Source organism: Eschscholzia californica, unplaced genomic scaffold (assembly GCF_041429995.1).
Source record: "Eschscholzia californica isolate CP2 unplaced genomic scaffold, dmEscCali1.0.p SCAF_3, whole genome shotgun sequence".
Lineage (NCBI taxonomy): Eukaryota > Viridiplantae > Streptophyta > Magnoliopsida > Ranunculales > Papaveraceae > Eschscholzia > Eschscholzia californica.
The window spans coordinates 10,138,833-10,159,275 of record NW_028238420.1 but is presented as its reverse complement, the minus strand read 5'-3'; the positions used below and the strand labels follow the sequence as shown (position 1 = coordinate 10,159,275).

General features: G+C 37.5%; 1 protein-coding gene and 1 pseudogene across 2 annotated transcripts; both read right to left on the bottom strand.

The window, feature by feature from the left end:
* Window positions 1–259: 259 nt before the first annotated feature.
* On the bottom strand, window positions 260–1,258 carry LOC147548293 (uncharacterized; annotated as a pseudogene).
* Window positions 1,259–10,428: 9,170 nt separating this feature from the next.
* Window positions 10,429–14,057, bottom strand: LOC147548292 (sugar transport protein MST6-like). Of its 2 annotated transcripts, none has more exons than XM_086672214.1 (3): window positions 13,338–14,057; window positions 11,198–12,318; window positions 10,429–11,088 (listed from the first exon to the last, which is right to left on the bottom strand). In XM_086672214.1, exons 2-3 carry the CDS (start codon window positions 12,284–12,286, stop codon window positions 10,639–10,641), a joined length of 1,539 nt encoding a protein of 512 aa, XP_086528340.1. In that variant the 5' UTR covers window positions 12,287–12,318; window positions 13,338–14,057; the 3' UTR covers window positions 10,429–10,638. The 2 variants fall into 2 exon arrangements, with proteins under 2 accessions (XP_086528340.1, XP_086528339.1); XM_086672213.1 differs by having other exon boundaries at window positions 11,198–12,909; window positions 13,007–13,970.
* Between the last annotated feature and the right edge of the window lie 6,386 nt (window positions 14,058–20,443).

The window sequence follows — 20,443 nt, the reverse complement described above, 5'->3', positions numbered from 1 at the left end:
ATGTCTCTCTCACCAAAATGGTCAGAAGGTGGGCCAGGGGTGGGTTTGATCTATTTTTGGTCCCCTTTTTGTTCCCTTATTCAATTTTAGCTCTTTTTTTTAAATTTTTATTTTAACCCTTGGTGTTTTTTTTTTTTTGTGCTTGGTCCCATAAAAATTTCAATTACTTAATTAAATTATAATAAAACTGAAATTAAACATTTTACTAAAATATTAGAAAAAACTACCTTAAATATTTTTATTTATACCCTTAATATTTTTATATCTTGGAGCACATTTTATCCCAATAACGCGTCGGATACTTAATAATACCGAATCGAAATCGAAGAACTCCAAATGCACGTTAATATCTTTGCGACATGCTTCTTGCATCATTGCAAAATGTTGTTTCTTCAAACCTTGAGGCTGAGAGATAGTTTGAACAAGAGTCGACCATTTTGGATATATACCATCAGCAAGATAATATCCTGTATTATATTCTTTTACCATTATATTATATTTTATGAAGGGAGTTTTACCTTCTGCTAAATCTGCAAATAAATTAGAAGACTGTAGTACATTAATGTCATTGTTACAACCCAGTATTCCAAAATATGCATGCCATATTCAGAGGTCGTAAGAGGCAACTTCCTCTAAAATTATAGTTGGATGTGCACTAGGTCTAGTGTATTGTCATGCCCAAGCCGCATGACAATTTTCCCAAACCCAATGCATGCAATTAAGACTCTCCAACATGCCAGCAAAACCTCTTTCTTCTCTTTTTTGCAAGAGCCTTGCAATATCATTAGCATTAGGAGTTCTCAGGTATTCAGTACCAAAAATTTCAATTATTGCACGACAAAATCTTTTAAAATATTTTGTCGCCGTTGATTCACCAATTCTTACATAATCATTTGTTCCATCTGTTGCCATTCCATATGCTAACATCCGCATAGAAGCTGTCATTTTTTATAAAGGAGATAAATCCAAGTTTCTTTGCTGCATCACTTATTTGTACAAATTCCGGGTCATGCACTTCGACTGCAGACTTTATCCATAGGAAGAGATTCCTCCCCATTCTAAAACATCTACGGAACTAAACATCATTGAAATATCAAATTTATGAGAAATAATCGTTCCAGATTTGGTCGTACCCTTTTTCTCTTTCACGATTAATCGTTATATGTCCAGGAACTGAACCCTTATAACGTGATTCATCATCTTCATCCAATAAATGATGTCTTCTCACGTCGTCATTGATGATCATAAATGCGGCCATATTTTGTTGGTTTTCCAATTTTTCTTATTTGGAATCCTAGCCTATGGTAACTTGATGAGCCTGGGTAAGATTACATTGTTTTACTGCAAATAAGGTGTTGAAGAAGTATGTGATTTACTCTACAAGTTGTGATTGATTTTAAAGAAATAAAATTATACTCTTCAAGAAAAATGTCTCCCAATGTCTTACAGTCTTACAGATTTCCGTACCCACTTACACACTTTATCTCTATTCAACATATAAAATTTCACTCTTCAAGAAAATTGTCTCCCAATGTCATACAGTCTTACAGATTCCTTACCCACTTATTCACTTTATCTCTATTTAACACATAAAATTACACTCTTCAAGAAAAACGTCTCCCAATGTCTTACAGTCTTACAGATTCCTTACTCACTTACAAACTTTATCTCTATTCAACACATAAAATTACACTCTTTAATAAAAATGTCTCCCAATGTCTTATAGATTCCTTACCCGGTTACACAGTTTATCTCTATTCAACACATAAAATTACATTCTTTAAGAAAAACGTCTCCTTATGTCTTATAGTCTTACAAATTCCTTACCTACTTATACACTTTATCTCTATTCAACACATAAAATTACAGCTTTCACCAGGTCAATAAATACATGCCTTCACAACTCTTTATAATTTTTACAAAACATTCAACTTCATACTATTCAATAATTCTATCTTAACATCTCAATACTCAAAAAGATATGGCAAAAAACAACAATGTAAGTCGCAAACAAGCTTTCTCAAATACTGATGATATGGTCTTATGTACGACGTTTCTTGCGGCATCTCAACATTCAATAGTGGGTACCAATCAAACCAAAGATCAATTATGGGTTCGTATTGCTAAAATTTATAAGGAAGAGATGAAAAATTCTGGTGGAGTATGTAGATCAGATAAGTCTTTAAAAACTTTCTTTCAAACAATCTCTACTTCTATTTCAAAATTTCGAGGATGTGTCCGGCAAATTGAGAATCGGAATCAGAGTGGTACCAATGAGATAGACATTGTAAGTATATATTATATATTACAAACAAAATAAAAAAAAATATACTTATTATGTTAGTACTAAAAGTTCGGGGAAGCTATCAAACCTATCTTTGAAATTGATCCGACTATGAAAATTAATCGAAAAACTAAGCCAAAAACTAAATATGTAAACAGAATTAACGAGGTTTGGCTTAAAGCCTACGTCGTCGGGAAACCAAGAAAACTTTATTGAAGGATAGATGAAGATGACTCACACAACCCGCAAGTTCGTCCCAAGACGGTACCGTATAGAAATTAAACCTTCTATACTAGATCTTCGACGACCAAGAAATTAAACACCGCTAAAAACAATGAATAAAATTTCTCTCACAATTGCTCTCTCTCTAGCTCACAATTGAATTGTTGTATTGAGTTTTTGTGTTGTATTGTTACAAGCACAAGCATATCCTATATATAGGTGTTTTATCCACTAACTTCAAGTAGTAGAAGTTAGAAACTGTCTATTTAGTTTTCTAAATTGAAACCGCCTCTTCAATTTAGAACCCAATTGAAACCGCCTCTACCAATTGAAATCGCCTCTTACAATTCTCCACCTCGTACACAATTTGATACACTTCAAATTTTGGACGAACACCAGGATACTCCTTGTAAGATATATCTGCTTCTTGTAACTTCATCCGACTGCACCATATGACCATGGCTGCCTACGTACCCTTTTATAGGATTAAGCCTACCGTAGTTCTACCAACCCTTCACATAAAGTTTACCTTGTCGTCGTTACGCCCCTTTGGGCAACTTAACACGAGCCGATTTGTAACAATTCCAGGCAATGCTGAAACTTGCTACACGTCATCACTTTAGTCAACATGTCTGCGGGATTCTCATCTGTGTGAACTTTTATGAGAGAAACATTTCCTTCCTCTATGACATCTCGTACGAAGTAATACCAGAGATCGATATGCTTAGTACGAGCATGATGAACCTGATTCTTCGCCAAGTGGATAGCACTTTAACTATCACACCATACATTTACGCACTCCTGCTTAATTCCTAGATCATCCAGAAGACCCCACAACCACAATGCTTCCTTCACACCCTCTGCCATAGCCATATACTCGGCCTCCGTAGTAGATAACGCCAGCATAATCTGAGTTAACATAACCGCTTACCTGACATGTGTCTCCACCAAAGCACAAACCCGTATCGACGGTACCCTTCAAGTACCTCAAGACCCACTTCACAGCTTCCCAATGTGTCTTCCCCGGGTTTTCCATAAACCTACTAACCACACTGACCGCCTGTGAAATATCTAGACGAGTACAAACCATAGTGCACATCAAACTGCCAACTGCACTAGCATACGGTACACGATCCATATGATCCTTCTTCACCGTAGTTGTAGGAGATTGTTTTCCCGAGAGCCTGAAATGTGGTGCCAAAGGTGTTGACACCGCCTTCGCATTCTGCATCCCGAATCGAGAAACTACTCGTTCGATGTAACCTTTATGACTCAAGTACAGTTTCTTACTTGACCGCTCTTTCTTAATCTCCATTCCCAATATCTTCTTTGCAGTGCCCATGTCTTTCATCTCAAACTCCTGAATGAGTTGAGATTTCAACTTATCTATCTCCACCATGCTTCTAGAAGAAATAAACATGTCATCCACATACAAAAGGAGATAAATAAAGTCACCTTCACGAAGCTTCTTTATGTATACACAACAATCATAGTCACTTCTGCGAAAACCATGCTTTAGCATGAAAAAATCAAATCGTTTGTACCAATGGCGAGGGGATTGTTTCAATCTGTAAAGAGACTTCCTCAAACGACATACTTGATTTTCTTTAATTAGCCTCAACCTTGTATCCCTCAGGTTGAGCCATATAAATTTCTTCTTCCAGATCTCCGTGCAAGAAGGCGGTTTTAACATCGAGTTGTTCCAGCTCAAGATCACTGTGAGCAACAATACTCAATAGCACCCGAATAGAAGTATGTTTCACGGCCGGGAAGAAAATCTCATTGTAGTCGACCCCTTCTTTCTGTGCATAACCGTGGGCCACTAGTCTTGCCTTATACCTTGTACCCTTGATCTCGGAAGAATCCTATTTCTTCTTGTACACCCATTTACAACCAATAACAAACTTACCTTCGGGCAATGGGACAATCTCCCATGTCTTGTTCTTGTGAAGAGACTCTATCTCTTCTTGCATAGCAACCAACCAAATCTCTCTTTCCTCTGTGGTAATAGCTTGTTTGAAAGTGACCGGCTCGTCGTCTTCCACCGAGAGTGCATATTCAACCACATTTGCCTGCCCGTAATGCCTAAGAGGTTTGTCTGATCCTAACCCTTGTACCGACTTATATAATCGTTTCGGCCTAGTGTGTACCGAAACATCTTGCTGTTGTTGTTGTAAAACTTATGTACCTTCTCTTTGAACCTCCTCATGATTGTGTTCATCAATTTCCTCATCCGGAGTACTATCCTGTTACTCCACCTGATCATGATTCCTAGAAACCAGTTGCTTTTCGGCTCCTACTTCTACTACTTGAGCTTTAGTAGACCCAACATCACCACAACTAGACACCGTAGCTTTCGTCATAGCTACAATAGATGACTCATCAAACACCGCATCTCTGCTGATTACAAACTTCTTGTGTTCCGTACACCATAATCGATAACCCTTGACTCTTGTAGCATATCCAAGAAAATTGTCTTCTTTGCTCTATTATCAAGTTTGTTACCTTTGACGTGGTAATAGGTCGTACAACCGAAAACCCTAAGTCTCCCGTAATCTGCATGTTCACCTTACCATACCTCGTAAGGTATGCCGCCATCTAAAGAAGAATGTGGAGACCTGTTCACAATATAAAATGCTGTAGCAACAGATTCTGCCCACCATTCTACGCCTAATCTCGAATTGGAGCGCATACATCTAGCCTTCTCAAGTAGTGTACGGTTCAATCTCTCTGCGACTCCATTCTGCTGAGGTGTGTTTACTACTGTCCAGTGCCTCACAATGCCTTCCTGATTACAAAACTCCTTGAATGCCCCATCCGTGTACTCGGTCCCATTATCCGATCTTAACGTCTTCAGCTATCGACCAGTTTTGTTCTCAACCATTGCTTTCCACACCAGGAATGTGTTGAATATCTCATTATTATGCTTCAAAAAATAAAGCCAGAAAAATCTCGAATGATCATCAATGAACGTAACAAAATATCTGGAACCACCCTTGGAAGCTAACTTTGCCGGTCCCCAGACATCGGTATGTACGTAGTCTAATACCTCTTTGCTCCTTTGCTTGCTTGAAGATAACGTTACCCTGTGTGCCTTCCCGAACAAACAATGCTCACAAAACTCCATCCAAGACTTCTTCATGTCCTTCAACAAGCCTTTCCTGCCCATTAAAGATAGACCCTTTTCCGACATATGCCTAAGGCGCATATGCCAAAGCCTCGTACAAGCCATTGGATCCCTTTCCACTGATTCCTACTGCTACATCTCCCATAATTTTTGTCCACAAAAGTTTGTATAAATTACCGTAACGAGTACCTCTCATCGCCACCAAAGACCCCTTAACGACTTTTATGGAGCTATTTTCTATAATTATCTTACAGTCGTTCCGCTCTAACACACCGAGGGAAATTAGATTTTTCCGCAAATCGGGTATGTGTCTTACGTCCGTCAATGTTCTTACCACTCCATCGTGCATCTTGATACGTATTGTTCCGAGTCCCACAGTTTTACATATATTATCATTACCCATTATAACTGTACCACCATCTATACTCCTATAGGTAGTAAACCACTTCCTATTTGGACACATATGGTGTGACGCCCCTGAATCAAGCATCCACTTATCGGAGATATTCTCAGACACCTCTGTCACCAAGAAACATTCGTCAGGGTCTTCTGACACATATCCCGCCTCTTGCATCTCTTGTTTCTCCTTGTAGCCTTCGTTCTTTTGTTTCAACTTTCTCTTTAGACATTCCGCTTTACAGTAGCCAAACTCACAACAACTAAAACACGTTTTCTTGAAAGAACCTCTAGATTTTCCGCCCTTTCCCTTTCCTCTTTCATTACTCCTTCCCCTTGTTGCAAATAACCCTTGTGCTTGATCCTTGTCTACTCCACCTGACGTCATACTGCTAGTAGCAACCTTATGAAGGTCTTCCGCTAATAATAAATTTCTCGTCTCTTCCATGCTTAGAATATCACCAACAAGCATCAAAGTGTGAACAAGGTTCTCATAGGATTTAGGCAATGAAAGTAACAATATGAGGGCTTGGTCCTCATCCTCAACCTGAACATCAATATCCTTCAAATCTGAGATAGTTTTGTCAAACCTGTTCACATATTCCTGAATATATAGAAGAACCCTCTTCCATTCTACACGTGAATAATTTGGATTTTAAGTAGACCCGATTCGTTAAAGTTTTAGTCATGAAATTTCTTTTTAGCTTTAACCACACACTCGCCGCCGTTGTTTCTCCGTCTACTAGGAACGCCACGTCCCTCTCAAGACATAACATAATGGTTGCCCGTGCTTCGAGATCTAACTCTTCCCAATCCTCATCTGACATATCTCCTCGTTTCTTTCCCGTCAACCTCTTGTGTAATTTTGTGAAATTAGCAGATTCTTCATCTGCATCCGCCAATAAGAAAACTCATTTTTCCCATTGAACTTCTCTATCTCATCTTTCCTTGATTTGACCGTACCACTTCTCGATCCCACCTTCTCTTCGTTCAATCTCAACAAGGCTCTAGTACCAATTGTTAGTACTAAAAGTTCGCGGAAGCTATCAAACTTGTCCTTGAAATTGATCCGACTATGAAAATTAATTGAAAAGCTAAGCCAAAAATTAAATATGTAAACAAAATTAACGAGGTTTGGCTTAAAGCCTACGTCCTCGGGCAACCAAAAAACTTTATTGAAGGATAGATGAAGACGACTCACACAACCCGCAAGTTCGTCCATGGACGGTACCGTATAGAAATTTAACCTTCTATACTAGATCTTCGACGACCGAGAAATTAAACACCGCTAAAAACAATGAATAAATTTCTCTCACAATTGCTCTCTCTCTAGCTCACAATTGAATTGTTGTATTGAGTTGTTGTGTTGTATTGTTACAAGCACAAACGTATCCTTTATATAGGTGTTTTATCCAGCTACTTCAAGTAGTAGAATTTAGAAACTGCCTATTTAGTTTTCTAAATTGAAACTGCCTCTTCAATTTAGAACCCAATTGAAACCGCCTCTACCAATTGAAACTGCCTCTTACATATTACATTTAAGGGTTCGTGGGTATATAGACCAAAATAATATTCAAAAAAGGTTTATGATCCAATCTTCTCAAAACATGGATATTTAGTCCTTTTACATTATGGACATAATAACCCATTCTTTATGAGAGAACTACCATCCATGTCCCTCCTACAAAAATCACGTGATTTTTAATTTTCCATAGTGAATTTGGAATGTTTCTAATGTGGGCGTGATTTAGGGGATTTAAAGCAACTAACGTATAAATCAGAAATTGATTTATCTCTATGTTCTAACCGTTTTGGAAAGCAAATCTATTTCCAAATCAATTCACAACAAAAATCGTAACCAAATCAATTTTCTCTCTCTTTACAGATTTGGAAACCAAATCAATTTTCTCTCTCTTACTATGTAAATTTTTTTCGATTCAAATCAATTTTCTCTCACTTAACTTGCAGATTTGGAAATAGTATATTTTCTAGGATCAATTTAACGTGATTTGGGGGTTAATATACAAAACATATATATCACTTTCTCTCACTTAACTTTCAGTTTTGGAAATAGTATATTTTTCTGGGAACATTAAAGCAACATATGTTTTCGTTTTTACTCATACATAAATACACATAGAATACAAATTATGAAACAAATACGTAAATTATGTATTATTTATGACGAGAAACCGTCATTTGTCAAGTATACAACATAATTTATCAAATGTATGTGGGTCTTGTTTAATAAATTACACATAATTTCTTTTACATTCATCATTTACATTCTGTTACAAAAAAAAAAGTACAAAATCTTCTTTGGTTCAAAAATGGTGCCCATCCATGTACTCTCCATTAGTTTCGTTGACTCACTTTGATTTGATGATTCTCTTTGAAATTTCATCTGGTATATCAAACCTACACACATAAATACACATACATTAAAGAAAAAAAATCATATATTGTATTATAAACTACATGTACAGTTTCGTAAATTATATACAATGTTTTTCAAATTTTGACAACATTTGAAGGTTTTGAGTAGTTTGGTAAACTTATCAAGGCTACTGTTGTGGGTGAAAAGTACACGTAATGGTAAATAAATAATACATAATTTATGTGCACTTATACGTAAATTATATACATAATGGTAAGAACATGAAGATATACGTAAATTATATATACTTTATTGCAAAGTACACGAGATTTGATAGTAAAGCGAAGTATTTCTACTAATGAAATGAGTACTGTTTTGGTGTTAAAGCACGGGTAATGTTCTATAAATTACCTATAATTTACTATAAATTGTGGTAATTTACGATACAGTACATGTACTGTAAATTCTGTTATGAGTAACCGTACGAAAGAACAAATGTTTCATAAATCCGTACGGATTGAAAACCAGATCTGAAGAAAAAATGAGAATATCATTAAGCTTAAACTACAAATCTAAAGATATCTGCTATGATGATTGATTGCAATAATGTCAAACTCGAGTTGAAGGATTAAACATCAAGATCAAAAGCATAAATGAAATTTTAAGAGAGAGAAAGAAAATAAACATCAAACATTCGATTGATGATTGATAATCTGATCTCACGAAATATCAGAAACAACAGAAGATTAAACATAGATCTAAAGAAATATGATATTATCACTGGATGCAAACATAACATACTAACTTTGAAGGAATCATTGAATAAGGAATAAACATACAGATCTTAAACAGTTATGAAAATTTTAGAGAGAGAAAATAAACATCATACATTCAAAGTTAATGAATTAGCAAACAGATCTTATAGATATGTATCATAAATCTGATACGTTTTATAATAGAGCGAAATAATTAGGGTTTTAGTTATAAGAAGAAATATTAGATATTAACAATGGTGTTTATAAAGATTTCGAAAGTATTAAACCTGATAAATGATGAATTTGGACAGCAATATAATGTAGAAGAAGAAGATTTTCTGAGTTTAATGGAGGTTTGTCAACTAAATCTTTTTTAGAGAGATCAAATAAAGAGTTTCCGTTACTGAAAATAATGAAGATATCCTTACTTTGAATAGAAACATGATTGGAGAGAAATATGGGAGATAATAATGAAGATATCCTTACTTTGAATAGAAACAAGATTGGAGAGAAATATGGTAGATAAATATGGAAAAAGATATGCATAGATTTCGAAGATAAATCAGTTATAAAATATGGAAAGGTTAGATTAGGGATTATGAAATAATATTTATTCTAGAGATTTGTGTTTTCTCTCTAGATGAGACCAAATGGACTAGATATCCATTTATATTATTTTTTTGGTTTTAAAACCCTTTATAGGATTAGAGGGGATTATATCTACTATTAGAACCCGTTTTTTGGACTATAAACCCAAAAATTCTACATTTAATTTGACTTCTTTTCTACCTTGTAGCTCTAAGGTGCGAGAACCTTGTTCCTTCAAGAAGGAGGCACAGACAAGGGCGGAGCCAGGGTGGGGCAGTCCCTGGCTTCAGCCAGGGGTCAGATTTTGATTCCTTGTAAATTTCATGTGAAGATTTAGCGTAAGTTTGTACCAGCTAGAGCGGCCGCTTCCTTAGCTCAACACCCACCACGTCTCGTCCAAACTTATGCCCCCTACTTTTGAACTAGATTCCTTTTGGCCCCTTTATTTCGCTAAGTTAAACTTTATCTCTTTTGTTAAGTTCAATCCTATGCTCTAGTTCTTTGTCCTCAAATTACCAACAACATGCCTTTTTGTTTACTTCTGTCTTGATGGAGTGCACTATTCGCTTTGTAAGCCTGATATTATTGCGGATATAATTTCTAACTTTTTATGGTTGCAGTGGTCCAAGTTGTAGGGTCATTGAGTTATGGAAGAGCTAGAAAAATCTTAATAACAATATTGTCAGTGAAGGAAATTTTGTTTCTGATTTCTGTTCTCTGTTTTTTCTTTCAGTTACAACAATGAAGTGAGCTAAACCGAAAATGAAAAAAAAAAAACAGATTCTACTATCTCTTTCATTACCAAATTCTCAATAACTTGAGCTATGGATTGAAAGCAGTTGAAGTATAACATAATTTATCTTCATGATCGACTAGTATTCTGCAACCTTCATGTTTGAGAGTGGCGGTGACCGATAATGGCTTCCTCTGGGATGTACTTTCCCCAGAACCAATGCTTCTTCCATACATTATTCATCTCTTCAATGGGTACATTCTTTGTCTCAGGCAAGAAGAAGTAAATGAAGAGTGTCATTAGGAAGACAAAGCCGGCGAAGAAGAAGAAGAGACCAAACTTCATGTGGCAAAGCATGTATAGGAAAAGCTGGGCAATGATAAAGGTAAAGAGCATGTTTACTGATACATTAATGGCTTGTCCTGCTGACCTGATCTCTAACGGAAAGATCTCACTGGGTACCAACCAACCCAATGGTCCCCATGACCAGGCAAATGCCGCCACATAGGTACAGATCAAGAACAAGACTAGATACGATGAGGACTTCGACATGGATCCGACACCAGCTACCCCGAATTTCTCCCCGAGGATGACTCCTACAAGAATCTGCAATACAATATAAATCCATTTCGTTAGGATGTATTATATATTTAGACAGAGGAGTGAGAGGGTGAGAGAGAGATAGAGACTAAGAGAAAGATGGAGAGAGATTTACTTGACAGATGAGCATCTGAATGCCACCTTCAAGAAACAAAGCTCTCCGGCCAAGCTTGTCGACAGTGGAGATAGAAACAAAGGTGGCGAGCATGTTTACAATTCCAGTAATAACGGCCGACATGAGAGATGCATCATCACCAAAGCCCAATGTCTTAAAGAGAACGGGAGCGTAGAACATGATCACATTGATACCAGTGAGCTGCTGGAAGAACGGAATAGCAATTGACATCACAAGCTGTGGTCTGTACTTGGGTTGCAATATATTCCTCCATGGATGTTCCACCTTCTTTGATGCTTCACTTGCCTCAATAAGGTCTTGAAATTCTTCCTCTACTTCTTCTGTTCCACGGATTTTCTTTAGCATAACCTTAGCCTTCTCTTGGTGCCCTCTTTCAATTAGGGAGTTCGGGGTGTCGGGGAGGAAAATTGAACCAACAGTCATGATGATTGCTGGTACAGCGGCAAGAGCTAAAGACAATCTCCAACCATATCCGCCTTTCATCTTGCTCGTTCCGTAGTTCACAAGATTTGCAATCAATATACCAATTGTGATTGCCAATTGAAATCCCATGTTTAGTGCTCCACGAAGTTTTGTGGGTGCCATCTCTGAAAGATAGACAGGGACAGACTGATTAGCATATCCAATACCAACACCAAGTAGTATCCGACCGATTATGAGCATGGCGACATTGGTGGCTGCACCATTTAGAGCAGCACCACCCAAGAAGATGACTCCTCCTACCAACATGGAAACTTTCCGGCCGAAGATTCTTGTTGTTGCCGAGGCAAAAAAGGAAGCGACTAAAGCTGCAATGTAGAGGGAAGAAGTGAAGCTTGTTAACAACTGGCTGTTGAATTTACAGTATTGATTTTCATGTCCTGTTGCATTGTGCATTTTTATGTATACAGATGGGAAGAACTTGAGTAGGAAAACATCCATGGATGTCACCCCTCCTGAAATTCCAAGATCATAACCAAATATGAGACCACCAGTGGCTGCAACAAGACATGTCATGAGCACGAACATGGTGACCTTCCCTCCATAATCTTTTACAGGTCCACCCGAAACAACAACACCCCCAGCCATGTTATCACAAAATGCAAAAGATCAAAAGGTATCTGTTTCACAGAAAGGTAACAAAACCTTCAAACCCTCTACTTTTCTAGCTTTAGTTCCCACTTAGATATTTTATTTTCCACTTGAATTAGTGTGGGTGACGTTTAAAGTCATCAATTCAACGTTTATATAACTCATTGTTATGCTAAAATTAGCACCTAATCCAGCATTTTTAGATCCATACCTAGATCATGCGAGGATTGGGAGATACTATTTTTGGTTCATTTAATTCAATCTGCCAACTTATTATCTTTATGATTCAGTTTTTAGTTTTTTGATTTGTGGATTAAAATATACATTGGTTCTGAAATTTTCTATATCCTACAGTTGGAGTTTAATTTACTCTTTAAGATGATACCGAAACTACAGAACTTTAGTTGTTTCCTTGGTCTGTTACCATTGTTTTAGCTAAATATAGATGTGAGAAGATAGATTGAAATTCATTTCTGTTGTAATAACTTATCTAATTTACAGATAAGTTGACAAGCCAATGAATTGGAAAAATAGATTTAGGTGGTCTTTGTTTTTAAGAAACTTAGATGTTTTTGTAAATTGCTTACCAGGGCATGTCTCAGTCTGGCCCGAGAAACGTCCTACACACGTCTCGGCCACAGCCCGAGACAGTGTTTCAAATTTTTTTTTTTCAAATCAGATTTTTGAAAATCTCTTCTCCAAAGTTATTTAAAAAACCTTTTGGAAACCCTTTCCAACCATGTTTCCTTTATATTCCATTTTCAACAACAAAATTTTTTGAAACCTTTTCAAAAACGGAAACTCTTTTACAATAGTACTGAAACTCTGTCCTGAAATTCACCATGAAGCTAATTTTCATGATAATCTAAACAAATCCCAATTTGTTTATGTTTGTCCAAAAGTGACCAATATTAACTCGTGCAAGAGGTTCTAACGACACTGTTGGGTTATGCCCTATCAATTCTAAGCGGAATCTCTGACGTCTAACGTTACTTACTTTCAGAATCACATGCACAGACAAATAATGAGATAGTTAAGCTAGAATTACCTTAACTCGCTTCCCTTGAACCAAGCTGGGTTGCTCATCTACGAAGACCAAGAACTCCAAATGTACCTCCTTTAGTTGAGACACTGAAACAATCAACTTGACCTCCACCCTTTAGCTTAGTAGATACAGATCCAATTCTCCACTTGATCCCTCTTTACTGTGAAGATCAGAACTCCGTCTAAATTGACTAGATAGCTTTTGAGAAATTTTGCTTCTTTTCTATTGCTCAGAAACTTTTCCACCCTTTTTAGATTTAATCAAGTCTTTTCATTAAGACTTTTAAAGTCAGTCTCGTAATCGAATTACGATTCCTAAAAGGACCTAATCAAGACTTAGCTACAAATTAGTTAAGATTTATCAGAATGACATTCTGATAGCGTCATTCTGATGGCGAGTCCGCTTATGCCTTATTTTCAAAGAGACAAAAGAATAATAGAAAGAGATAATGGAATAGGTTGTTAGTCATCCTATTATAGTCATAGCAATTACTATACCTTCAACCAACGTAGAGCTGGAGATGGAAGTGGCTATGATGGTGGAGATGGTGTTGTAACGGAATCAAGTAATCCGGGGAAAGCAATAGGAAATAATAAACAATCACCTAATACAAAAGATATTTACATGGTTTGGTTGGTGAAACCTACTACATGGCGACAACAACACGGTGATTTTCACTATGATAAGCAAACAAGTTACACAAGAGATTAGTGAGAATTCCTTAACAGATATCTCCACATTTTTAGTTTATATAACCACTAAACCTAATCCCACTAACACACCGCCTCACCGACTCTCTCTTTCTAAATCTGAAATACACATTGTTAGTACTAAACGTTCGCGGAAGCTATCGAATTTATCCTAGAAATTGATCCGATTATGAAAATTAATCGAAAAGCTAAACCAAAAACTAAATATGCAAACAAAATTAACGAGGTTCGGCTTAAAGCCTACGTCCTCGGGCGACCCAGAAAACTTTATTGAAGTATAGATGAAAACGACTTACACAACACGCAAGTTCTTCCCAAGACGTACGGTATAGAAAATAACCACTATCTCTCTCTCTCTCATGCTCTCACTCTATGTTGAATATTTGTTGTGTATTTATTACAAGCACTAAAACCTCTATATATATATATATATATATATATATATATATATATTATATCCACCGGGTTAAAGCATTAACCGACCCTAAATTGTGAAAGCCAACCTAAACCGCCTAACACAAGCCAAAACCGCCTCTCACAACTAAAACGCCTAACACAAGCCAGAACCGCCTATACAATTTGAAGCCGCCTCTCACAATTCTCCACTTCGTACACAATTCGATGCACTTTAAATTTTGGACGAACACCAGAATACTTCTTGTAAGATATATCTGTTTCTTTTAACTTCATCGGACTGCACCATATGACCATGGCTGCCTATGTACCCTTTTATAGGATCAAGCCTACCGTAGTTCTACCAACCCTTCAGATAAAGTTTACCTTGACGCAATTAGGCCCCTTCGGGCAACTTAACACGAGCCAATTTGTAGCAATTCCAAGCAATGCTGAAATTTGCTACACGTCACCACTTTAGTCAACATGCCCGCGGGATTATCATCTGTGTGAACCTTCATGAGAGAAACATCACCTTCCTCTACGACATCTCGTACGAAGTGATACCTGACATCGATATGCTTAGTACGAGCATGATGAACCTAATTCTTCGCCAAGTCGATCTCACTTTGACTATCACACCATACATCTACGCACTCCTGCTTAATCCCTAAATCATCCAGAAGACCCCACAACCACAATGCTTCCTTCACACCCTCGGCCATAGCCATATACTCGGCCTCTGTCGTAGATAGCACAATTGTCGATTGTAACATCGATCGCCAACTAACTAGAGCACCATGTACCCTAAATACAAATAACCGACATACAACGGAGCCATGCTTCACATACTAGCTCTGACTAGGGGTCCCGTCTCGCATACCAGTTTTTCCTCGGAGATCAACCTTGCTAACGGATCCAAAATTCCGCTCCGAAACCGAAGGTTTCGACAGACAATTATCATTTCCATGTAAGCGGGTTGGGGGGTCGTAAAGCGCGTTAAATATCGACCCATATTCAAGACACTTTCAACTAATGGAGGTGACTACGATGGTGGAGATGGAGGTGGCTATACTGGGGACTAGGGCTGGGAAAATGGTCCGAAACCCCGCGATCCGGCCCGTTCGGCCCGAACCGTGAGAGACCGATGACCGAAGCCAACCCGAGCCGGGCTTACCCGGCCCGATGGCTCGGGCTTATAGGGTCGGGACTCGAACAGGTTCTCAAATCCGAGTCCCGACCCGAAAAGCCCGTCCGAGTCCGAGCCCGATAGTGTCAGCCCGCTACCCGAGCCCGATTAAAAAATAAACCCGGCAACCCTACATCCCCGATCCGCGTGAATTGTTTAGATCCAACGGTTGAGAGGCCTCAGCCGTTGGATCTAAACACCTTGGCCCTTCATCTATTATAAAAACCTTCCCCAAAAACTAAAACCCTAAACCTAACCTAACCTGCCTCTCTCTCTGCCTCCCTCTCTCTCTCCGCCTCCCTCTCTCTGCATCTCTCTCTGCCTCCCTCTCTCTACATCTCTCTCTGCCTTTCTCTCTCTCTGCATCTTTCTCTAACTAGCCGAACCGAAACCTAACTTCGAATGATTTTCTTATGATCTTATCTATGAGATTTTCTTATGATTTTATCTATGAGATTCTCCATCATCTTTCAATGTTCGGTTCAGTGGTATACGCCGATGATCTACGGATCAAATGACGCGGTTAAGCCTTCGAACTCAACTTTGAATGATTTTATTTTATGATAGTGTGTTGTTATTTTTTTTTCGATGTGATGATGGTGATATGTAGGTTCTGAAGGAAGGAAATTTGGGGGATAAAGAAAAAGATTTAGGGTTTTTGTATGATTATAAATGAAGGAAAGAATTTTGGGGGGTTAGGGTTTTTGTGTTCTTGAAGTTGTCTTAATTAGGGTTCATGGTTACTGTTATTTCCTGTTTCTTTTTATGATTTTATTTTATGATTTTATGATGTGTAGTATTTTTTTTCGATTGGATCTTCTTTTCTGATTTTTTTTTTCTTGTGTAGTTTGATTAACCATTGATTAGGGTTTTCGAAAGTTATCTAATTCTGTTGTTTTTTTTGTTGTTTTCAGGAAGCTTTAAGTAATGAGATGTAAATTTTTTAGTTCAAAATCAGACTATTGTGAAAACTTGGTGTTCAAGTTCATCCATTAATTACAGGGGTTTGTAACCGTGATATTAGTTGAAGATGTAAATTTTTTTGATGAGTTGAAGATGATGATTGATATGTAGCTTAATGAAGAAGAAATGTAACTGTGATATTAGTTGTTTATTTTTTTTTTAAATTAGAAAGGGTGTTAATTAGTTTAATAATGTTTTTTTTTATATTAGAATGATGATGAGCATATTTAATATTCGTTTTTTTATATTAGAATGATGGTTTAATTATATATTTTTAATAAAATAACCCGAACCCGTCCGTCCCGAGCCCGTTGGGACCCGCTCGGGCAGCCGGGCTCGGACGGGCTACGGACCCTTAGATGGCGTGTTTCGCCCGGCCCCATCCGCCCGACTCCCTACCTCGGGCTCGGCTTATCCGAACCCGATCCGCCCGAGCCCGGCACTTTGGAGCCCGAGCCCGTCCGAGCCCGTCCGATTCCCACCCCTACTGGGGACAATGAAGGTGGCTACAATGGTGTAGATAAAAGAAGCTACGGAGGTGGCCACGGAGGAACAGACTTACCACCATATTAGTAAAGTCGTTTCGGTTAGTAGTTCTATAATTGTTATGTTGTATTTCGGACAATGTAGAGTGTAGTTGATTTCTATTTTGCTTTCGTAATCTAAGTAAACGTGGTATCATGTTTCACTTGTTAGTCTAATTTAAATTTAGTAATGTAATATTATTATTTTTTTAAATGTATTATCAGTAATTGATAATATATGAGTTAAACATGATAAAAGTAGTTAAAAAATAACTTTAGACGGATGAATAGTGGATTTGACAATTTAATTTATAGTTGGAAATCGTTTTCCAACAACACCCTATTCTTTTGTGGAGATTCTTTTTTGGTGCTTTATGTGGTATTCAAGGGTGAAGCTCAAGTTATCTAGACCAGGGTATTACAGTTTTTTACTTTCTTTCACTCAAACCCATCCTTTATATTCCCTTCGTTGGACTTTTATCAAACACATTTGTTAGATATAACTGTTGGTCCTCTGGTTATGATTTGAGTTTACTTTATCTCTGTCTTGTCTTGATTAAGACAGGGTCTGGGTTGAAGTAGGGAAATTCTTTTCTCTAAGTTGTAGAGAGATAAACGATAAGCGAATACCGACTTTATCAGTAATTCTTCTTTCGGATTAACCGAGATAGACAAAAGATAATGGAGTCGAGGCCAGAATAAATTCCCTTTCCTTAACACATTTTACACCCCCGTAACAGTACCAATCGTTAGGGTGTGTGCCTTCGGGATACAACGACTATCCTTTCAAAATTTAAGATGATACTTCTATATTCCGAAAGACGGCGAACCTTCGTAAATAATATGAGCTCTTAGACTGAAGCGAATAGATCTTATAGACACTCGTATACTTCTCTCTTCAAAATTCCAGACACACCAGAATATTTCTAAAAACTAGAACTGTATTCCAGACACAGCAGAATACCGATTTTTTGGAAAAGAGAAGAAGAAAATAAAAGAGATTCACTCGGAGACTTCTTTCTTAAATTTCTAGATATACTAGAATACTTCCAAATTAGATTTATATTCTAGACACACCAGAATACTGATTTTTAGAAGAGAAGAAAAGAAGAGAATGAATTGGATGAAAAGTGAAGTGGGTTTTGGTTGTTCATATAGGAATTTAGTAGGCACTTAAATTTGGGACATATCTCCTGATTTATGGGACAAAACCATTAGATTTTTGGGACACAACTCTTGAAAAGAGTTGGTTATATAATTGGGAATTTCAGGTGAGATTTCAACCGTCAGATCTAGCTTCAAATCAAAGAAAAAACGCCCATCGTTAGATCAAGCTAGAAGCATCCCGAAGCATGCTCAGTAGATGAGATATCTGGCCATTAGATGAAAGCTTGGGGCATATCCCACCTGCTGCCTGACGCGGGTGGAACGCCAGCCGTTGGATCCTCTCGGATCCAACACTTCTAGAGGCGTCCCACTAGGATCCCGAAGGATCTTGAGCGCGACCGTCAGATCTGGACAATTTGCGCGGAGTGAACGCGAGCCGTCCAAATCTGGACATGTTCGCTTCGCTCAAATTACCCTCAATCTGACTTGTCCGGTTTGATGCTTTAGTTCTTAATTTGATCGATCTTTGTCCAAACTTTAAACTTGAATTTCTCATTCATCCAGAATCAGAATTGAGTGATTCTTGGCTTTAAGTTTAAGAGCTCGACGAGACGAATGCAATGGCGCATTTAGTTTTTGAGTATGACGAGTCGGGTCCAGCCAGAATTGGCTCCGATTCCAACAATAACTAGTGAAATCTATTCTCATTAAGTTCAAATGAACTGATTACAAGTGTATATATAGAGAGATTAGTTACAAATTATAACAAACTCTAACCAACAAATAACAACCAAATGTGATTATTATCCTACGCTATAAAAGTGGACAAACAATCATCCAACCTCAACTAACATAACAACCCAAACGAGTTCTGATCCAGTGAGACTGTTGCAGCCATGAGTGGTCCAGCTTCAATTATAACTTTAGTATTAATACTCCACTACCCTCCCTCAAGCTGAAGGTATGGAAGAAAGCTTCACCTTGGATCTCAGAAGACTAAATCGAGGACCAAGGAGAGCCTTGGTTAGAATATATGTTGGAGTGAAACATTGGGTTCGATGCTAAAGCCAAAGCAGAGACATTATCACACAAAAGTTTTGGTGGTTAAGGGAGAAAGCATTGAAGATCTTGAAATAGATAACATACCTAAAGAGATTCAGCTGTTGTCTGAGCTAAGGACCTATACTCTGCTTTTGTAAAGGATCTAGAGACAGTAGGTTGCTTCTTAGCTGATCATGAAATGAGATTCTCTCCTAAATAAAGAACAAAATCAGAAGTTGATCTACTACCTGAGGTGCTTCCAACCTAATCAGCATCAGCAAAACCATGGAGATCTATAGAAGAAGACTTGGTAAAATGAATACCATAATCAACTGTGCTTTTTAGATATCTAAGAATTCTTTTGACTGCCAAGAGATGTGAATTAGTGGGTTTTCTCATGAATTGACAAACCAAGCTAACAACATAGCTAATATCTGGTATGGTCCATGTGAGATATTAAAGTGCTCCAACTAGGCTTCTGTAATGTGTTGGATCTTCAAGAGGACTTCCTTCTGAGGGAATAAGTTTGAACCTATGAGACAATGGAGATGAATATGGTTTAGCATCTATCATTTGAGCTTTCTTGAGGAGATCCAATGTATACTTTGTCTGTGATAGAAATAAAGCAGAAGAATCTCTATGAACTTTCATGCCTAAGAAATAATGAAGATTGCCCAGATCTTTCATTGCAAATTTGGAGCTTAGATTTCTTATAAGCTCATCACAAGTTGAAGTGGAATTTTCAGTGACTAAAATATCATCCACATAAACTACAACATAGAAAAAGAACCCCATTATTTGAAGACATAAACAAAGATGTATCTGAAAATGACTTTTGAAAGCCAAAAGCTATTAGAGAATCAACCAATTTCTCATACAAGCCATAAATGTACTTATGTAATTTGCATAAGTGATTGGGTTTGGACTTATCTTGAAATCCAGGAGGCTGAGCCATATAAACCTCTTCTTTGAGTTGTCCATGGCGAAATGCATTACTTACATCTAGCTGTTTTATTTGCCAATCAAAATGAACAACAAGAGTGAGGAGAACTCTAACAGTTGTAGGCTTAGCTACAGGATTAAAAGTCTCTAAGTAATCTACGCCCTCTCTTTGATGAAATCCCTTAGCAACCAATCGAGCTTTATATCTTTCAACGCTACCATCTGACTTTTGTATTATTT

What these genes read in the sequence shown, in the direction of transcription:
- LOC147548292 (XM_086672214.1), bottom strand. Translation starts at nt 12,286, where the DNA reads ATGGCTGGGGGTGTTGTTGTTTCGGGTGGACCTGTAAAAGATTATGGA. An exon ending in TTCAGATGCTCATCTGTCAA is followed by an intron (nt 11,089 to 11,197) that starts GTAAATCTCTCT and finishes ATTGTATTGCAG; the next exon opens with ATTCTTGTAGGAGTCATCCT.